We start from the raw sequence: 16461 nt of genomic DNA on the forward strand, positions 1-16461 counted from the left end.
TGATAGAATGATAGAATGGAGGTGAGTTGAATGGAATGAAACATCAATTTCATTTTATTGCTCGTGTATTTTTTATAATTTGACGGAACGAAACATATCAACTTAATTCATTAAAATGCATACACCTCACCTCAAATAAGATGAAATGAAAATTTAACAATAGGATGAAATATAAGGTGGAGTGAATTCCATCGTATTCCATTCCGCTCCATCCATTATTTATTAATATAAGGTGAATTCTTATTTACCCAACTCAAAAAGTTGGGTAAGGTTACCTCCTTTGTAAAATGCTTTGAAAACAACAAACATTTGTAGTATTTTAATAAATAATCAAATGTGTTAAATGAGATGGAATCATGTAATTGGTTGGAGATACACTACCCATCTTTTTGTGATGGGTAGAGAAGTTGTCCCCTTAATATAAATAAGAGTGAAGACCCATTTTGGTCCCTCACAAAAATTGCACAACCCAAATTAGTCCCTCACAAAAAAAAGGACTCGATTTAATCCCTTAAAAAATTTAACCGGACCATATTAGTCCTTCTGTTAATATTTTTATCAAATCGGTTTTTTCATAATTTTAAACTGTGACTGGACAGCCACGTTGGCTTTTATTTTTTATTTTCATTTTTTAAATACTAAATTAATTTTTAATTATAATTTCATTTTTAAACAATTCTAATTTAATAATATCAAAAAGACAAAATTGTTTTTTATAAAGAATCGAACCCAATACTATTAAACAATATCTTAAGTCTTTACCACTATGCCAATATGCATTCATGAAAAATAGTTTCCAAGATTTTTAATAATATTAAATAATTATGAATTTAAAACAAAAATTATAAAATTTATATCAATGGAGTTTCGAACCTTTTTGATTTACTAATTTCAAATAATACACCAATTTAAAAATAAAATTTATTAAATGTAAAACATCAATATATTTAATCAATTAGAAATAAATTAAATTATATGTAATTGAAATTAAATAACACACAAATAAATATTTATTTATTTCAAATGAATTCAAATTAAATAATAATTAATTAATTTAATAGTAATTTAACTAATTATTAAGATATTTAATAAATTTAAATTAATTATTCAATTAATTTTTAAAATTATTTAGTTAATACAAACTAAACAGTAATCAATTAATTTAATAGTAATTCAATTAAATATAAATTTATTTATTTTTATTTGATTAATTTTATTTAGGATTTATATTTTATTAATTTTATTTTTAAATTTTTGTATTATTTAAAATTATTAAATATTTATATTTTTGTTATTTGAAATAAGTAAATATTTGTTCTGAATTATTAACTTAAATATTCATTATTAATAATAATATTAACAATATAAATTGACTTGTCTAATTGTAAAGTGACTATCTTTTAACTTGAACGGATTTGAATTTGAGACCCCGTTGGTACAAATTTTAACTTTTTTATTTTATTTTAAATTATATATTATTTAATATTTCTAAAAATTATAAGAATAATTTGTCATGAATATACATTGGACTAGTGGTAAGGACTTAAGATATTAGTTAAAAGTCATAGGTACAATTCCATATAAAAAATAATTTTGGCTTTTTTGATATTATTAATTCATAATTGTTTAAAAATGAAATTATAATTAAAAATTAATTTAGTATTTAAAAAATAAAAAATAAAAGCCAACGTGGCAGTCCAGTCACGGTTTAAAAGTATGAAAAAAACCGATTTAGTAAAAATATTAACATAAGGACTAATATGGTCCAGTTAAATTTTGTAAGGGATTAAATCGAGTCCTTTTTTTTGTGAGGGACTAATTTGGGTTGTGTGATTTATGTGAGGGACCTAAATCGGTCTTCACACTATAAATAATAAAATCTCATTATTTACCGCCCTATTGAATTGCATTTATTTTATGATTTCATTTATGATTTCATCTCATAGTATCAATTTAAATAACCCCAAATTTTCTTCTTATCAATTTTAATCCTTTTTTTTTAACTAAAGTTCACATTGCATGTTGCAACATATGGCATATCGTTGACTAAAATTGGTAATTGAAATTAGAAAAAAAATCCAAATAACCATGTTTAATAATTTATTTACACCAAAAACCATCTTTTCGGAAAAATTACCTGTATGACCAGGTTTCAGAGGTGGTCTCCACATAGGAGCCACCTCAGGTGGCGCCAATGTCCAATTCCCCTAACCTATGCGCCACCCAGGGTGGCATCAATGTATATTTTTGTCTTTTTAGCCACCTAGGGTGGCGCCTATGTACATATATATATTTTTTTTTTGTTTTTTTTTAATTGTTTATATACTATTTTTTTTTAAAAATTTTTTTTATTTATTAATAAAATTGTTTTTAACATAAATAAATAAATTAATTATATTTTGTGTTTTTTATTTATTAATAAAATTGTTTTTATTTTAAAGTATTAAAAAATATATATATTAAATTGCAACAGATAAGATCAGTGAATCAGCTAACTCGAGCGTCCACGGAAAAGAGTAGTTCATTCATTAATTAAAAGGTACATCGAAAATAACCAACAGAAAAAGATAAAGTAAAACATCTAAGAAATCACCACGGTTAAAACAATGTCATTAGGTCCATGCATCATTTGAATGGCATCAATGTCGTATTCGACGTTATCCCAGAAAGTTATCGTTGCTCCAGTCACATCATCAGCCCTTGTTTTAAGCCTCTTGATGCTTCTTATTTGTTCGCCGGCCTCGTACTCCCCCTCTAAAAATCTCAGGAGAGTCCTCTTGAGTTGCTCGACGGAAAAGATATTCCAAAACATAACCGGCATGGGAGGTTTGACGGCGGAGAATATGACATGTCCGTTCCTTCTGCGATACTCCGGTTCAGGTTCGGCACGCCATGTTGATCTCCGGGGCGGCAACTCTGTTGTCCGGTGACATCCATCTGGCCTAATGGTTGTCCGGCGAGGCATGGTTGTGTTTGTGTGATTGTTTGGTATTTGGTGTTTGTGTAACTGTGTGTAAACTCAACCATAGGAGCCCCTAATTTATATTAGTAGTGGGTAGAAAAAATTAATGATGTTGCGTACTGTTTACAAGCACGCCTAACATGTATGATAAATGCAGACACACTGATCAATGACTGACTTGATGGGACTAGACGAAAGCATGCGTATTTGACTGACTGTCCAAAATAAAGAGTGGCAGTATGGGCCATGAAGACAATTTCACTACGAGACAAAGACATAACTAGTTGATTTAATAAAGGATAATACAAATACAAATACAAATACAAATACAAATACAAATACTAATACTAATACAAATACAAAAACATTATCAATAAAAATACAGATACAAAATACAAATGACATACAACTAATTATTGGTGGAATTTGATCCACGGTTAGGACAAGTATTTTTATTGTGCCCGACTTCACGACATATGCTACACTTTCGTACCATTTTCTCATGATCCATCTCGGTTGTGATCCGGGTGCTGTTCGGGCGACCTCTTTTCTTTCTCCGCATGTTATCATTATGCCAAACCACGTCCCCTTCATACGTAGGCCAATAATCTTCCTTTGCCATCACTTGAAATGAGTTGTTGTACACCCCGAGCAAGGTATCTGCCTTGTAAATGGGAAATAAAAGTGCTAACGGATCTTGATGCGCATACGAACATGCTGCAATTACATGAGAGCATGGCATCCGAAAGGCTTGAAACTTTCCACAATCGCACCACCCTTCATCTATAAGAACCCTGTATTGTTGTCTCTGAAGGCCCTCGTTATGGTCAATCGTTTCTTTAACACTGAAGGTCCGGTTGAATCGATCGAAAGATGTCACAATGTGGCTGTTGGCTTTGGCAGATTGCTCTTTCATGAATTTGACGCATGTTTCGCTCCATAATTGTCCGGATTCTATAACTGCATTCCAACGCTCACCTCTTCTTGCGAAAAGAGAAGCCATCCTATAGTATGTTGCTTCCACCAAGGCAGTAATCGGAAGGTGTCTGATGCCCTTAAACAACCCGTTCATAGACTCCACAAGATTCGTAGTCATGTGCCCCCATCGCTTCCCGTTGTCGTATGATCTGGTCCATTTCTCTCTAGCAAGATTGTCTACCCATCTGCCTGCATCTGGATTTTCCGCTACAATTTCATGTCGATAATATTGGAACGTCGGTTGAGTCAACGCATATCCGGCATTGACAAGAGTCTTCCGAAGAGCCCTGTCCTTTATCTCCCGCATGAAATTTTGTGCGATGTGTCGAATACAGTAAACATGCGTTGATGTAGGGTTTTGCCACCCGTTTGCTGGATTGTTGTACGCACTCTCGATGGCAGCATGTCTGTCTGAAATCAAGCAAAGTCCAGGTTGGGGGGCAACGTGTGTCCGAAGATTTCTGAGAAAGAAACCCCAACCTCCAGCAATTTCTCCTTCCACAAGAGCGAAAGCAACAGGAAAGATGTTACTATTACCGTCTTGAGCCACAGCCATCAACATGGTGCCTTTATATTTTCCGTACAACCAAGTTCCATCTATTTGAAGAATTGGTTTGCAATATGAAAATCCTTGTACACATGGGCGGAAAGCCCAGAAGAGCCTGTGGAATATCACATTTCCTTGAAGTGATGTTCCGTCTGGAGATTGCGCCGGAAGGGTCTCTAAAATAGTAACAGTTCCAGGAGCATAAATTTGAAGCGCATATAAGAAATGTGGGAGTCGTTTATACGAATCCTCCCAATTTCCATACACAACTTCGATCGCCTTGGTCTTCGCCAGCCACGCCTTTCTATAAGACGGAGTGTAGTTGTACGTTGCAACGATATGAGAGATTATCGTTTTCACCTTTAACGATGGATCTTTTTCAACTAGAGGCAAGATTTCTTGACAAATGATGTCATAACTTAGCTTACGGTGATCTTGTGAAACATTTGTGTTAACACATGTGTGATCTTGGGAAATATATCCTATAACCCATGAGTCACTTCTCTTCCTGTATGATGCATGCAACCTGAATCCACAATCAGTGTTTCTACAGTAAATTTTGTACCTTTCGACATTGGCGCGATCAACTCTAAAATCAACATTGTTTGCCATATGAAATCTTTTTATGGCCATGATACATGCCTCCTTAGAACGAAATTTGTCTCCTACTTTTAACCGTTGATCTGTTTGGGTGTATGGATCATAGAAAATATCAGTCGATGGTTCGTCATCCCCATCCAAATTCAGGTTTCTCATGTGCACTGGAGGCATATGCACTTGATCTCGTGGTACAACAACTTCTGGTTCATCTTCACTTTCCTCGTTTACCAGGTTATCAACTTCTATTTCCGGTGCTTCTTCTTCTTCATCTACAACGTCGACCTCTGCTTGCTTGTCTCCAAGTGCATCAATGACTTGTGACTCAACCATTTGCGTGGGTTGAACTTCTGGTAGAGTAACATACAGTTCTATGCATTCGTAACCAGAATACTCATGATTGGCAAACATATTCTGCATGTCTTCATCGTCTTTGATCTCAACTTGGATAAACTTGACCGGGTTGTCTCCACGAAGAAATCGGTATTGGTAAAAAATCTGGGATACACCACCCATTGCAAGCTTCGTCTCTAATCTCCCTTTGAAGTAACTGAAATTTGCTTTTCTGCTTAAACAAAATCGTTTAACCTCAGTGTTTCTAAACAGAAAACCAACTTCTTCGTTGTCATAGGTCTCGCCAAAAACATGAGCGTTGATAATGTATTGTGGAGGGGCCATTGTTGAGTGGGTAGAGAGTTTTATTTCAGATGTGTAATCAGATGTGTAATGTGTTGTGTTATTTTACACGTTATAGGCTTCCTTTATGTAGACGAACATTGAGTGATGACAATTATGAAGGCGAATACTATACAATCACATGCGTACTGAGTTGATTTGATGAATGCATGACACTGCTGCACACCAGACTGTTTCACAGTTGATTTGAGGTATGCATGACACTGCTGAACTGCTGCACAGTCGAGTTGACCAGACACAACCATACTGTACAATCACATGCGAATAAAGTTGATGGAAAATGAATGCCTGAATCGTCACAAATGTACTGAGTTGATTTGAGGTGTGCTTGACACTGGTGAACTGCAGCACAGTCGACTTGATCAGACTCCATCACACTGTACAATCACATGCGAAGACTGTATGCTAATTATTTTCGGTGAAACAACGGCTAGAAAACCCTAAACCCTAAAAATACTAAAATTAACCAAGAAAACCCTAACCCTAATTTTAAAAAAAAAAAAAGGTTGCATGTAGGCGCCACCTGGGGTGGCGCATTAGTTAATTTTTTCCCAGCATGGCGCCACCTGGGGTGGCGCATTAGTTCAATTTCTTTTTTTTTTGTTTTTTTTTGTCCTAATTTTGTCTAGTGGTCCCCACTGCCAAAACCCTAATCTGATCCGCCAGCATGTGATCTACCTGCATCGAAATACTGTATGCATGCATGCCTAGACAATTCAGCACCGAACACGGGATGCAGGCCTAGTCTATTCTGCCAGAAACAATTAATGCATGCATGCTTAGACAAAGTCAGCACAAAACACGGGAATGCATGGTCATTTCAACACAGAATGCATGTGAACCCATCTTTATCACTTTGATATCTGTATCACATGCATGCTCACCACTTGGCCCTCATGCACTTAACATCAGCAACCACCAACCCTCTATAAATACTCTCATAGACTTGCTTTCTTTTCACCAACATATATTCTTCTTCTTCAAAAAACCACTTTGCATTTTCAAATCCGCAGAAAACTTAAAGAGTTCTTGAAAATGGCTCAACAACTACTTACCATGGGTGAAACACACAGAGGAACTAGAGCGAATTTGGCGACCTATGTAAGTTTATACTTATTTATTTCTAAACACCTATGCGTATATGATATCCAGTTTAATCGATTTATTTGTGGTTCTTAGGCTGTTGACCGATTCCGTACACGTTCTCACGCTTATGTTGAACCCGACGAGAGGATTATTCCGAATCTCCAAGCATGTGGCTTCGGACATATCATAAAAGTCAGCAACAACACCATAGACAGAAAATTCATCCTTGCCTTACAAGAGCGATGGAGGCCTGAAACCCACACGTTTCATCTTCCAATAGGTGAGTGTACTGTTACTCTAGAGGATGTTTATATGTTACTTGGTCTGCCCATTGATGGCAAGGCTGTTAATGGATCTGTTCAACATGCTAATTCAATGTGTGAGAGAGTGTTGGGAAGAGATCTAGTTGTGCCTACTCAAGGTTCAAGAGGCCAGGGTATCAGTCTGGCCTCCCTTAGAGCTTACTATGATGAACTCGTCTTTATGGACAACTCTACCGAGGAGCATGTTTGGTTAATGACTAAGGTCTATATAATGCTGATGTTTGGTAAACTTTTATTCCCGGAGTCGACAGGTAACACTGTCAACTTTTTCTATTTAAGTAAATTTGATAGTATTAGCAAGATTAGGAAATATAGTTAGGGGTCCGCCGTTTTGGCGATGTTATACCAGTCTCTTTGTAAGAACGCGGTTGCCGAGAAGTGCACCTTCTATGGATGTGCGTTCCTCCTACAAGTATGGGGTTGGTGGAGAATGCCGACGCTATCCCCTGCAGGCAGGAACAACTACACGTTCCCTTATGCAACAAGGTACGTCTTTTTCTCTTTTTCAACGCTATTCCTTGAACGCTAACTCTCTTTTACATAAAAATCTGAAATAACATTTTTGCTCTTTTTTCTTAGGTTCTGTGGTCCTAAATTGGATTACAGTAAGAATCCGAGGGGGAGTGTTGTTTTGTATCGGGACCTAATTGATCACCTCCGAGCTGAAGATGTATTACCCCTAAACTTTTATATGATCATATAGATGTATTACAATTCATCATGTTTTTTAATAATATGTTATTTTTTCTCCTACGCAGTTTAATTGGAGACCATACTTGTTGCTGGACCATGAGCCAAACGAGAGTGACCGGGAAGTTTGGACTGCAGTAGTACCGATAATAAGGTTCAACATCGTGGAGATGCACCAATCTGACCGTGTGAGACTGCAGTTTGGCATGCATCAACCGATCCCGGATCCCCCCACTGATTTGGGTCGCTGGCATATTAAAAGAGTTAACAATCAATGGGACCACGCAGATTATCGTACATTCGCACCTGAATTTTGTGAGATGTGGAAGCAGCGTCGCAGCCGTCTGCTACAATTCCCTGTTGCCCAACTCCCCATGTTTCCAACCGCGGGATACCTTGCTTGGTATAGAACAGTCACAACCCCCGATATGTATGTGTCCGACCCCTACTACCTACACGACCCCCGCCAACAACAATACGCACAACAACCACCCCAACAACCACCCCAACAACGCCAACAACGCCGACAACGCCAAACATCCGAACAACCTGACCATGAGGAATATCAAACAACACCAACAACGCCCTACCAAAGTCAACCCATCCAACAACAATCATGGGGCTTCACCCAACAACTCCGTGACGCCGACCCCTCCACTAGGCTACCCGTCCAACAACAATCGTGGGGCTTCACCCAACAACACTACGACGCCGGCCCCTCCTCCTCCACTAGGCAACCCATCCAGCAACAATCATGGGCCTTCACCCAACAACACGGCGACGCCGGCCCCTCCAGCTACAATAGGCAACCCAGCCCCGACATGGGTCTAGATGACAATTACGACCCAAACGAGCAAATGACCACTCAATCGTCACAGTACCAACAACATGGATACCCCACATCCCAATTTCCACAACACCAACAATATGGGTACACCACACCCCAACAAACAATGCCATTTTTTCAAGGTCAATCAAGCGCTGGGTTTTACCGACCATGTGACACAACTCCACCGCCAAGACAAATCTTTGAGGGCATGGGGACCCGGCTATTTGACAGCAACATACAAGAATACATGTCCAACGAGCGCATGGAGGGGCTAATACGAGGCCCACCTACCCAGACACAGCAAGAACAACCAAGGAATAGGGGGGGCGTGGAGAAGTGGGTCGTCGAGATCCTTCCAACCGGATTCGAACAGTTCCAGATTGCGGAACTGGCGGTGAGAGGGGTCATGGTCCGGCGCCGGGTCGGAGGGGTCATGGTCGGAGGGGTCGTGAATAGCATAATATCCATGTTTTATAAATTTTCTTTTTTTTACCGTATTTGTAATGTTTGAACTGTATGACCGTATTTGTAATGTTGTTTCTGCATTTCTTGTATTTGTAATGTTTGGAATGAATGACATGTGGTGTTTCATTATTTATTTATGTTAAAAACAATTTTATTAATAAATAAAAAAAATATAAAAAAAAAATAGTATATAAACAATTAAAAAAAAATAAAAAAAAATAAAAAAAAATATATATATGTACATAGGCGCCACCCTAGGTGGCTAAAAAGACAAAAATATACATTGATGCCACCCTGGGTGGCGCATAGGTTATGAGAAATTAGTCATTGGCGCCACCTGAGGTGGCTCCTATGTGGAGACCACCTCTGAAACCTGGTCATACAGGTAATTTTTTCGAAAAGATGGTTTTTGGTGTAAATAAATTATTAAACATGGTTATTTGGATTTTTTTTTCATTGAAATTACTGAGTAAAGTTCAAAGAGTATTTTTAAAGACTAGAACTAAAAATTAGGATTAAAAGCAGTATTTAACTTTTTTTACAATCGAGTAGAAGTTAAATATGTTACTTTTTACGAGACATGAAGAAGGTGGAAGGAGTGTTATATCCACTTTGACCATTGTAGTATTTGAATAGTCAATAATCAAAATCTTTGACTAACCTTTTTTTCTCTATTCTTTGTTAAGACAAGATAAGCCATGCTGGCCCAAACTTCATAGCATAGTTCAATAATTTCTGAAGACCCTAATTAATAAGATTTGACATAGATTTGTTGCAAAAAATCCTTACAATTTCACTTTCTCACTAAAATTTTGGATTTTATTTAATTAATGGTTTTCTTTTTCCAGCACTCTATGCAAATTCACAAGTCTCATCAAATTCAAAAAGATAAATTGTAAATATTAAGTTAATATTATATGTCACTCAATTGCCAACATGACTGAAACTTTGCATTTTATTGAATCATTTCAGGAACACTTTTTCTAGCAATCAGCAAAATCACAAGTCTGATCAAATTCAAAGAGTTAAAGACTTCACAGTATAAGGATTTCACAGTATATACCCTACCGAAACTAGCTTCCAAAAAGCCAGCGTTTTGAGGAGTGAATTGGGAAAATCTAGAGTGTGAAAGCTTCGTATGGATGCAAAGAAAAATAGCAATAAGATAAAGATGATTTAATTTGCCATCCCCAACTTGAATCTGAAACCCCCCATTTTTGCTTAATTTTTAAATTATCCATTAACAAATGTGAGAGGTGGAAAGAACAAAACTTTCAGGTAAACTTTTCAAAATTTCTGATAATATACCAAATTTGGATGCAAAGAAAAATGACAACAAGATAAAGATAATTTAACTTGCCGCCACCAAATTGAATCTAGAATCCCACATTTTTGCTTAATTTCCAAGTTACCCATTAACAAATTTGACAGGTGGGTAGAAAGAAATTTCAATAAATTTTTCAAAATCTGCAATAACATACCAAATTTCCAGTACTTTATTTTTATTTTTGAAAAAAAAATTATATTACTGAAAATTTAAAAATTTCTAATAAATTTAAGAAAATGCTGTAATTTATCAAAATTTTGAAATTTCTAGTTATGTAAAAGAAAAATAAAAAATGAACTACAGCCAGTAATTTTTTTTCCAGTATTTTCTTGAAATTTCCAGTAAACGCAAAAAAAATAATTAATTATAAGGGCATAAGAGTAGTAGCACATATCTTTGGGAGTGTCAAGTTTAATTTTTTGGATGGCAGGTTAAATCCAAAATAAAAAACAGAAAATTTAAGGGCCGGTGAAATGAAACAGCTCATGGAACCTAGTTTACAGAGTAGAGGAGAACATGTTTTACAGAGAAAATAAAAAATAAAACCACATACAACCAATAGACATGATTATACCAATCACTATCTCAAACTTCCCAGAAATGTGGAAGATTGCTCATTTTCTGTCTAGTTGTATCTAAATTCCTGTAAACTTACAACTTCTGCAATTACACCAATACAGTGTGCAAAATTTACTTCAAATACTGATTGCAGAAAATCAATTAGTTACTTCTTAGCAAAGTTTATAACCATGGGATTTTGAGGGGTGATTTTGAAGCCTTGAAGAGCCTGCATTGCCATGGATGATTGTATGTCATCTTCAAAATCTACAAATGCGATACCTGGCTTTGCATCAATCAAGCGCACTTCCTTAAACCCAGGGTATTGTTCGAAGAGCATTTCAAGCATTCTACCGGTAGTTTCGTAAGGCAAGTTCTCTATGAACAAAATATTGTTAGGAGCAGCTGCTTCTTGGGAATTAGACCCTGGACGGAATGAGGCCTGCGGATATGAAGAGTACATATCATGTGTAAATTGTGTGTAATATCAACACAAGTGCATGAAATTGAAGAATTATTGACAATAATCGGCATTCTATAAATGTATAATGCTCTCGGGACTAGGATTCAAATATTGATCTGATGATCCAATTTATTAAAAAAGGGGGCAAAATTGATATATATCATAATTCAGAACCAACAAACTCTTCACAGTCTAGAGCCGAGACTTTTGCCCGAGAGAAAATCAGGCATTATAATCAAAGTGGATTAAATGAACTTACTGTTGGGCCACCATTACTTGCACCATGTGTTCCATTTGGCACGGAAGATGGTTTTGATTCCTCAGGGTACCTCTTTTTCTCAGCTGTACAGTAAAAAAAAAAAGAATCAAACAAATAAAAAATAATGAGAAATGACTGCCAATCAATAAAGGAACTAACATTGATTCATATATAAGCAACAAGATCAGAAAGGAACTAATAATTTATGAATACTGAATAGCTAGACAGTAACATTATATCAGCATATTTCAATCCCATTATCTTTAGGCCAATGAAATTAAGTAATAATAGGTTAGTCACGGTTCAATTCACCAGAAAATCCAACCAGACTGAACAAAGCATTGCATATATCAATCGAACTGAACAGAAATGGTCTTTTTTGTATGATGAACCAGTTTGAAAACCAGTTCGTGGCCCTATAAGACCAGACAATGATAGGATAGCTCAAACTAGTTTGTTCAGTTGCATTTAACAAAACTAACCATACAAGGAAACAACTTGCCCCTCCTCACTCCCCTCTCTCATATACTCATGAAGGGTCTCTGTAAATTCGTGAAGGGTCCAGAGACTAGACATGTAGGAGTTTGTGAAAAATAAAATTAAAAAAGACTAAAAAAAACCTCAAATTGACAAAAATGACACATAATTAATAAAATACCAATTAGCGTAAAAATTTCAATTTCAAATGTAAACAAACAAAGGGACATTTTGAGACACACACGCACAAAGTGAACAAGCTATAAGTTAACAAAGAGACACACACGCACAAAGTGAACAAGCTATAAGTTAACAAAGAGATACACTGCTTCAAAAATTAGAGATACAATTGCAGTATATTTTACATGATTAGCTTTTGTTGTGCATTGACCACCAACATATGAGACAAAAATTGTTGAGGCACATGTATTTGTTCTGTACCATTCTGCTAATATCAAATCTTAATGTCTAAAATGCACCCTAAGGCTATGTTTGGGAGTTTGGAGGGGAGGGGAGGGGAAGGCTTCCAAAAATGAATTTTTAAAAAAATATAAAAAAATATTTGACATTTTTTGAAAAAATGATTTTGTTTAGAATGATAAAAGAGTCATTATCATTACTAAATTTTTAATTTTCAGAATACTATAACAACCTAAAAGATATTTGGAAAATTTATATAAGCCCTTCGAAACCCTCCAAAACCCTCCTTCAATACAATTTTTGAGTTCCCCCATTTTATGGGGTTTTTGGTGTTATGAATAAACTCAAACCCTCCAAAACCCTCCTATCCAAAATCTTTTTATCATTTTCACCCAATTCTTCCTATTTTTCAAAGCCCTCCCCTCCCTTCCCCTCCAAACTCCCAAACATAGCCTAAGGGTCTCGGGATGGGAGGGGAGAACCTAGGGAAATATAAGGAAGGATAGTTCCCCAACTTGAATGGGGGAGTTTAATATTCTTCAAAGTAAAAGAACCCCTAATATATGAGAACTAAAAATATGTGTTGGAGGAGAATTCTAGAGGGGTTAGATAAATTCTTCAAATCTTTTCCATGTTATCATACTCTTAAAATTAAAACTATTTTAATGATAAATATTCCCTTATCGTTCAATGTCTCAAATAAGGTGGAAGATTTCTCTCTCATTCCCTTCCACCAAAAGCTTTCTCTTCCCCTTCAAACTCTCAATCAGAATGTAAGACTTTGTTTGGGAGTTAGAAAAGGTAGGGAAAGGAGGATAACTCACCACCTTTCATTGGGGTTTATTTTACTTCCTAGGAATAAAACTGAGAAACTACTATGTAATGTAAACAGCACTCTCCTAATCAAAGTAATGTAAACAGCACTCATAAGCATTCTCTTCTCCTACCTCCAACAGCACTCTCCTAATCAAAGTGGAGCTCGTGACAAGTATTAGAATGCTAAAATCTTACATTACATATGATCGTTCAGTCATTGCAAACTGACATTACCACTTCAAAGGGACGTGATAATGGTAGATTCAACATGCAAGAGTCCAAAAACACAATTCAGAAAATGAGTAAGCCTGTGGCCTGATAGGAAAAAATAAATGATTATTCACCTTTCTCCTCTTGTTTCTTTTTCTTTTCCCTTGGAACAAAACTTCCCTCTTCTTTAGCAATACAATCTGACTTTGTTTTTGCATATTGAATTCTCTGCATCAAATTATTTCCAGAAAAAAGCTTTTAGAAGCATATTATTGGTAGAAAAAAGATAAATCAAAATACCAAGTAACTTTCTCAACAAGAAAGGATAAATAAAAAACATGGGATATATCACCCACATCTTTCATTCTTGATAATGAACAAACTGACAACAGGAACAACAGATGTTTGGATCAAAGAAAGCTTAAGCATCATATTCAGTTAAGAATTCTTACAAGATAATGAACATGCATTGGATCCAGGACAGTAGATGTTTGGACCAGAGAAAATTAAACCATAATATTAACTAAAACCTTACAATCATCTATATTTGGACATGTTTGAACATAATTCCATGATGGTCATTAAGAGAAGTTACAAGATTCAAAATTAAACAGAGTAATATAACTTGAGCAGGCACCACGAAAAGGTTCCTAAGAAAGACATAAAATGCAACAGATTTATGAACATAACTGTACAGAAATTAACAAATATAGGATTTATAACTTGAATACCATGGGTTTTTCATAAAATGGGAAGTTTTGCATCTGTCGTACTGCATTACTGGCAGCAGTTACTTCACTAAAACAAACCCATGCCTGTCCTCGAAGCTTAGGTGTCTTTAGAGCAATGATGTCCAATATTCTTCCATATTGAGAGAATAAGCAGTACAGAGATCTCTTCAACTCTGCCACAGAGACAACAAACAGAACATAGGTCATAATGCTAAATTTCAATCCAACAATGAGTTTTGCAATACAAATATCAATAGAATGAAGCACAAACACTCCTCAGGTATAATTTGATCCACATATACTATGAAATACGAACACCCCTAAAGCTAGGGGTGTCTGCTGTCACATATTGGATCAGTGTTCGACACACCACATTTACGATGATAATAATAGACACTTGTTCTAATATTTCTTGAACAAATTAGAGCAAAAATTAGGCTTTAAGAATTAGAACTAAGATATTAGAATTTTAATTAGACATGTGAAAAATTCTCGCATATGCATTTCTTTACATACACCCATTTTGTGCAATATTCAATGATAACTATGATGCATAGATACGGGTACGGTACTCAGTACAGGTACTGGTACCAGTACGGGATACAACATTTAAAAATCAAAGTACGGGTACGTTAACAAAAAAATAAAAGTTTTTTTATAAATATATGAGTTGAGAACTAAATTGTTCAGTTCACAATATAACATTTTCACTCAAAACCGAATAATGAGAAAAAAGAAGTAACACAAGCACGGTTCGTTTACCCGTAACCGGTACTTCACCATTTTAGAAGTACGCTTCACAGTTGGTGAACAATGAAAGGGGATTAAAGACATTAATTTTGATTACATATTTTTTAACTTTTCAAAATTAGATGAATGGATAGATGAAGGAAAAAACTGGCAATCTAAGTTTGAGAGTATCCGATTTTATTGCGTAAGCCCCAAATCCCGCTATAAACTAAACTTCAATGTTGTTCAACTGATAAATGCCCAATCCAATTAAACTAAACTTTCCAACATATTAATGTAAGAAAAATTCAGCATTAGAAAGACGAGAATCAGCAATACGATTCCTAAGCCAAATCCAAAGCCACCCTAATAAATCAGTACAAAACTGAAACATAGTTGAATTTGTAAGCACGACTCTCAATTAACCAAATTCAACCATAACCTAACTTCAAAACTACCAGAAACAATTCTAAGCTTGAAAATTTCAAAAATCATAACAAAGCTAGAAAACGGTAGTAAATGCAAAATTGAAGTAGGAAAAACGATACAAAACGTGGGATTGATAATGGTGTGAAAGAAATTTACCATCTTTCTTGACCTTTTCGTTGAGATTCTTAACGTAAATGGTTTGATTTGGAGGTATGTCCCCTGAGAGCATCCTTTCTTCGGTTTCTGATTGAAGAACGGTGAACGTTGTGAGCCCTAGCGCTTTAGTCGAGACACTCGAGTGTTACAGTTTGTTTTTGGGCTTTTCATGGAAAGCCCGGCCCATGTTTGCCAATAGTTACTAGAGATTTTGTGCGGCTACCCCACTCATATATGGCACCCCTTATTTTCATATCCACTAAAATGTCTCTGTTATTATTTGACTATCCTAATATTAGTGTTGGTTAAAAAAATTTACTAAATAAAATTATAAATAAAAATCAATTTAACATTTAAAAAATAAAAAATAAAAAATAAAGTTTAACGTGACAATTCCGACACGGTTTAAAAATAAGAAAAAACTGATTTGAGGAAAATATTAACAAAGGACTGATATGATCCGATAAAATTTTGTAAATGATTAAATTAGTTTTTTTTATAAAGGACTAATTTAACTTGTATAATATTTATGAAGGACTAAAATAGATTTTTAAGGAATAAATTACTCTCTACGGCGAAATGAATGTTTTTCATTTTAATTTTAATGTTGCCACCACCCATTTTATGAATCCATATAATAAAGCGAAAAGTAGTTTTTTTTTATAAAAAAATTGTGCTTTTAACTCTTAATTCTTATTCTTTCATTGTAGGGG

General features: G+C 35.3%; 2 protein-coding genes across 2 annotated transcripts; both read right to left on the reverse strand.

Moving 5' to 3' along the window:
* Positions 1-1999: 1999 nt before the first annotated feature.
* Positions 2000-5762, reverse strand: LOC131631711 (uncharacterized). The gene is made up of 3 exons (XM_058902475.1): positions 4421-5762; positions 3941-4147; positions 2000-2046 (listed from the first exon to the last, which is right to left on the reverse strand). Exons 1-3 carry the CDS (start codon positions 5760-5762, stop codon positions 2000-2002), a joined length of 1596 nt encoding a protein of 531 aa, XP_058758458.1.
* A 5174-nt stretch (positions 5763-10936) lies between these two features.
* On the reverse strand, positions 10937-15901 carry LOC131631694 (U2 small nuclear ribonucleoprotein B'' 2-like). The gene is made up of 5 exons (XM_058902462.1): positions 15749-15901; positions 14435-14607; positions 13838-13931; positions 11781-11863; positions 10937-11500 (listed from the first exon to the last, which is right to left on the reverse strand). Exons 1-5 carry the CDS (start codon positions 15819-15821, stop codon positions 11225-11227), a joined length of 699 nt encoding a protein of 232 aa, XP_058758445.1. The 5' UTR covers positions 15822-15901; the 3' UTR covers positions 10937-11224.
* Positions 15902-16461: the final 560 nt, after the last annotated feature.

The sequence above is a fragment of the Vicia villosa genome, unplaced genomic scaffold (genome assembly GCF_029867415.1).
Source record: "Vicia villosa cultivar HV-30 ecotype Madison, WI unplaced genomic scaffold, Vvil1.0 ctg.000857F_1_1, whole genome shotgun sequence".
In the NCBI taxonomy this organism is placed as follows: Eukaryota; Viridiplantae; Streptophyta; class Magnoliopsida; order Fabales; family Fabaceae; genus Vicia; species Vicia villosa.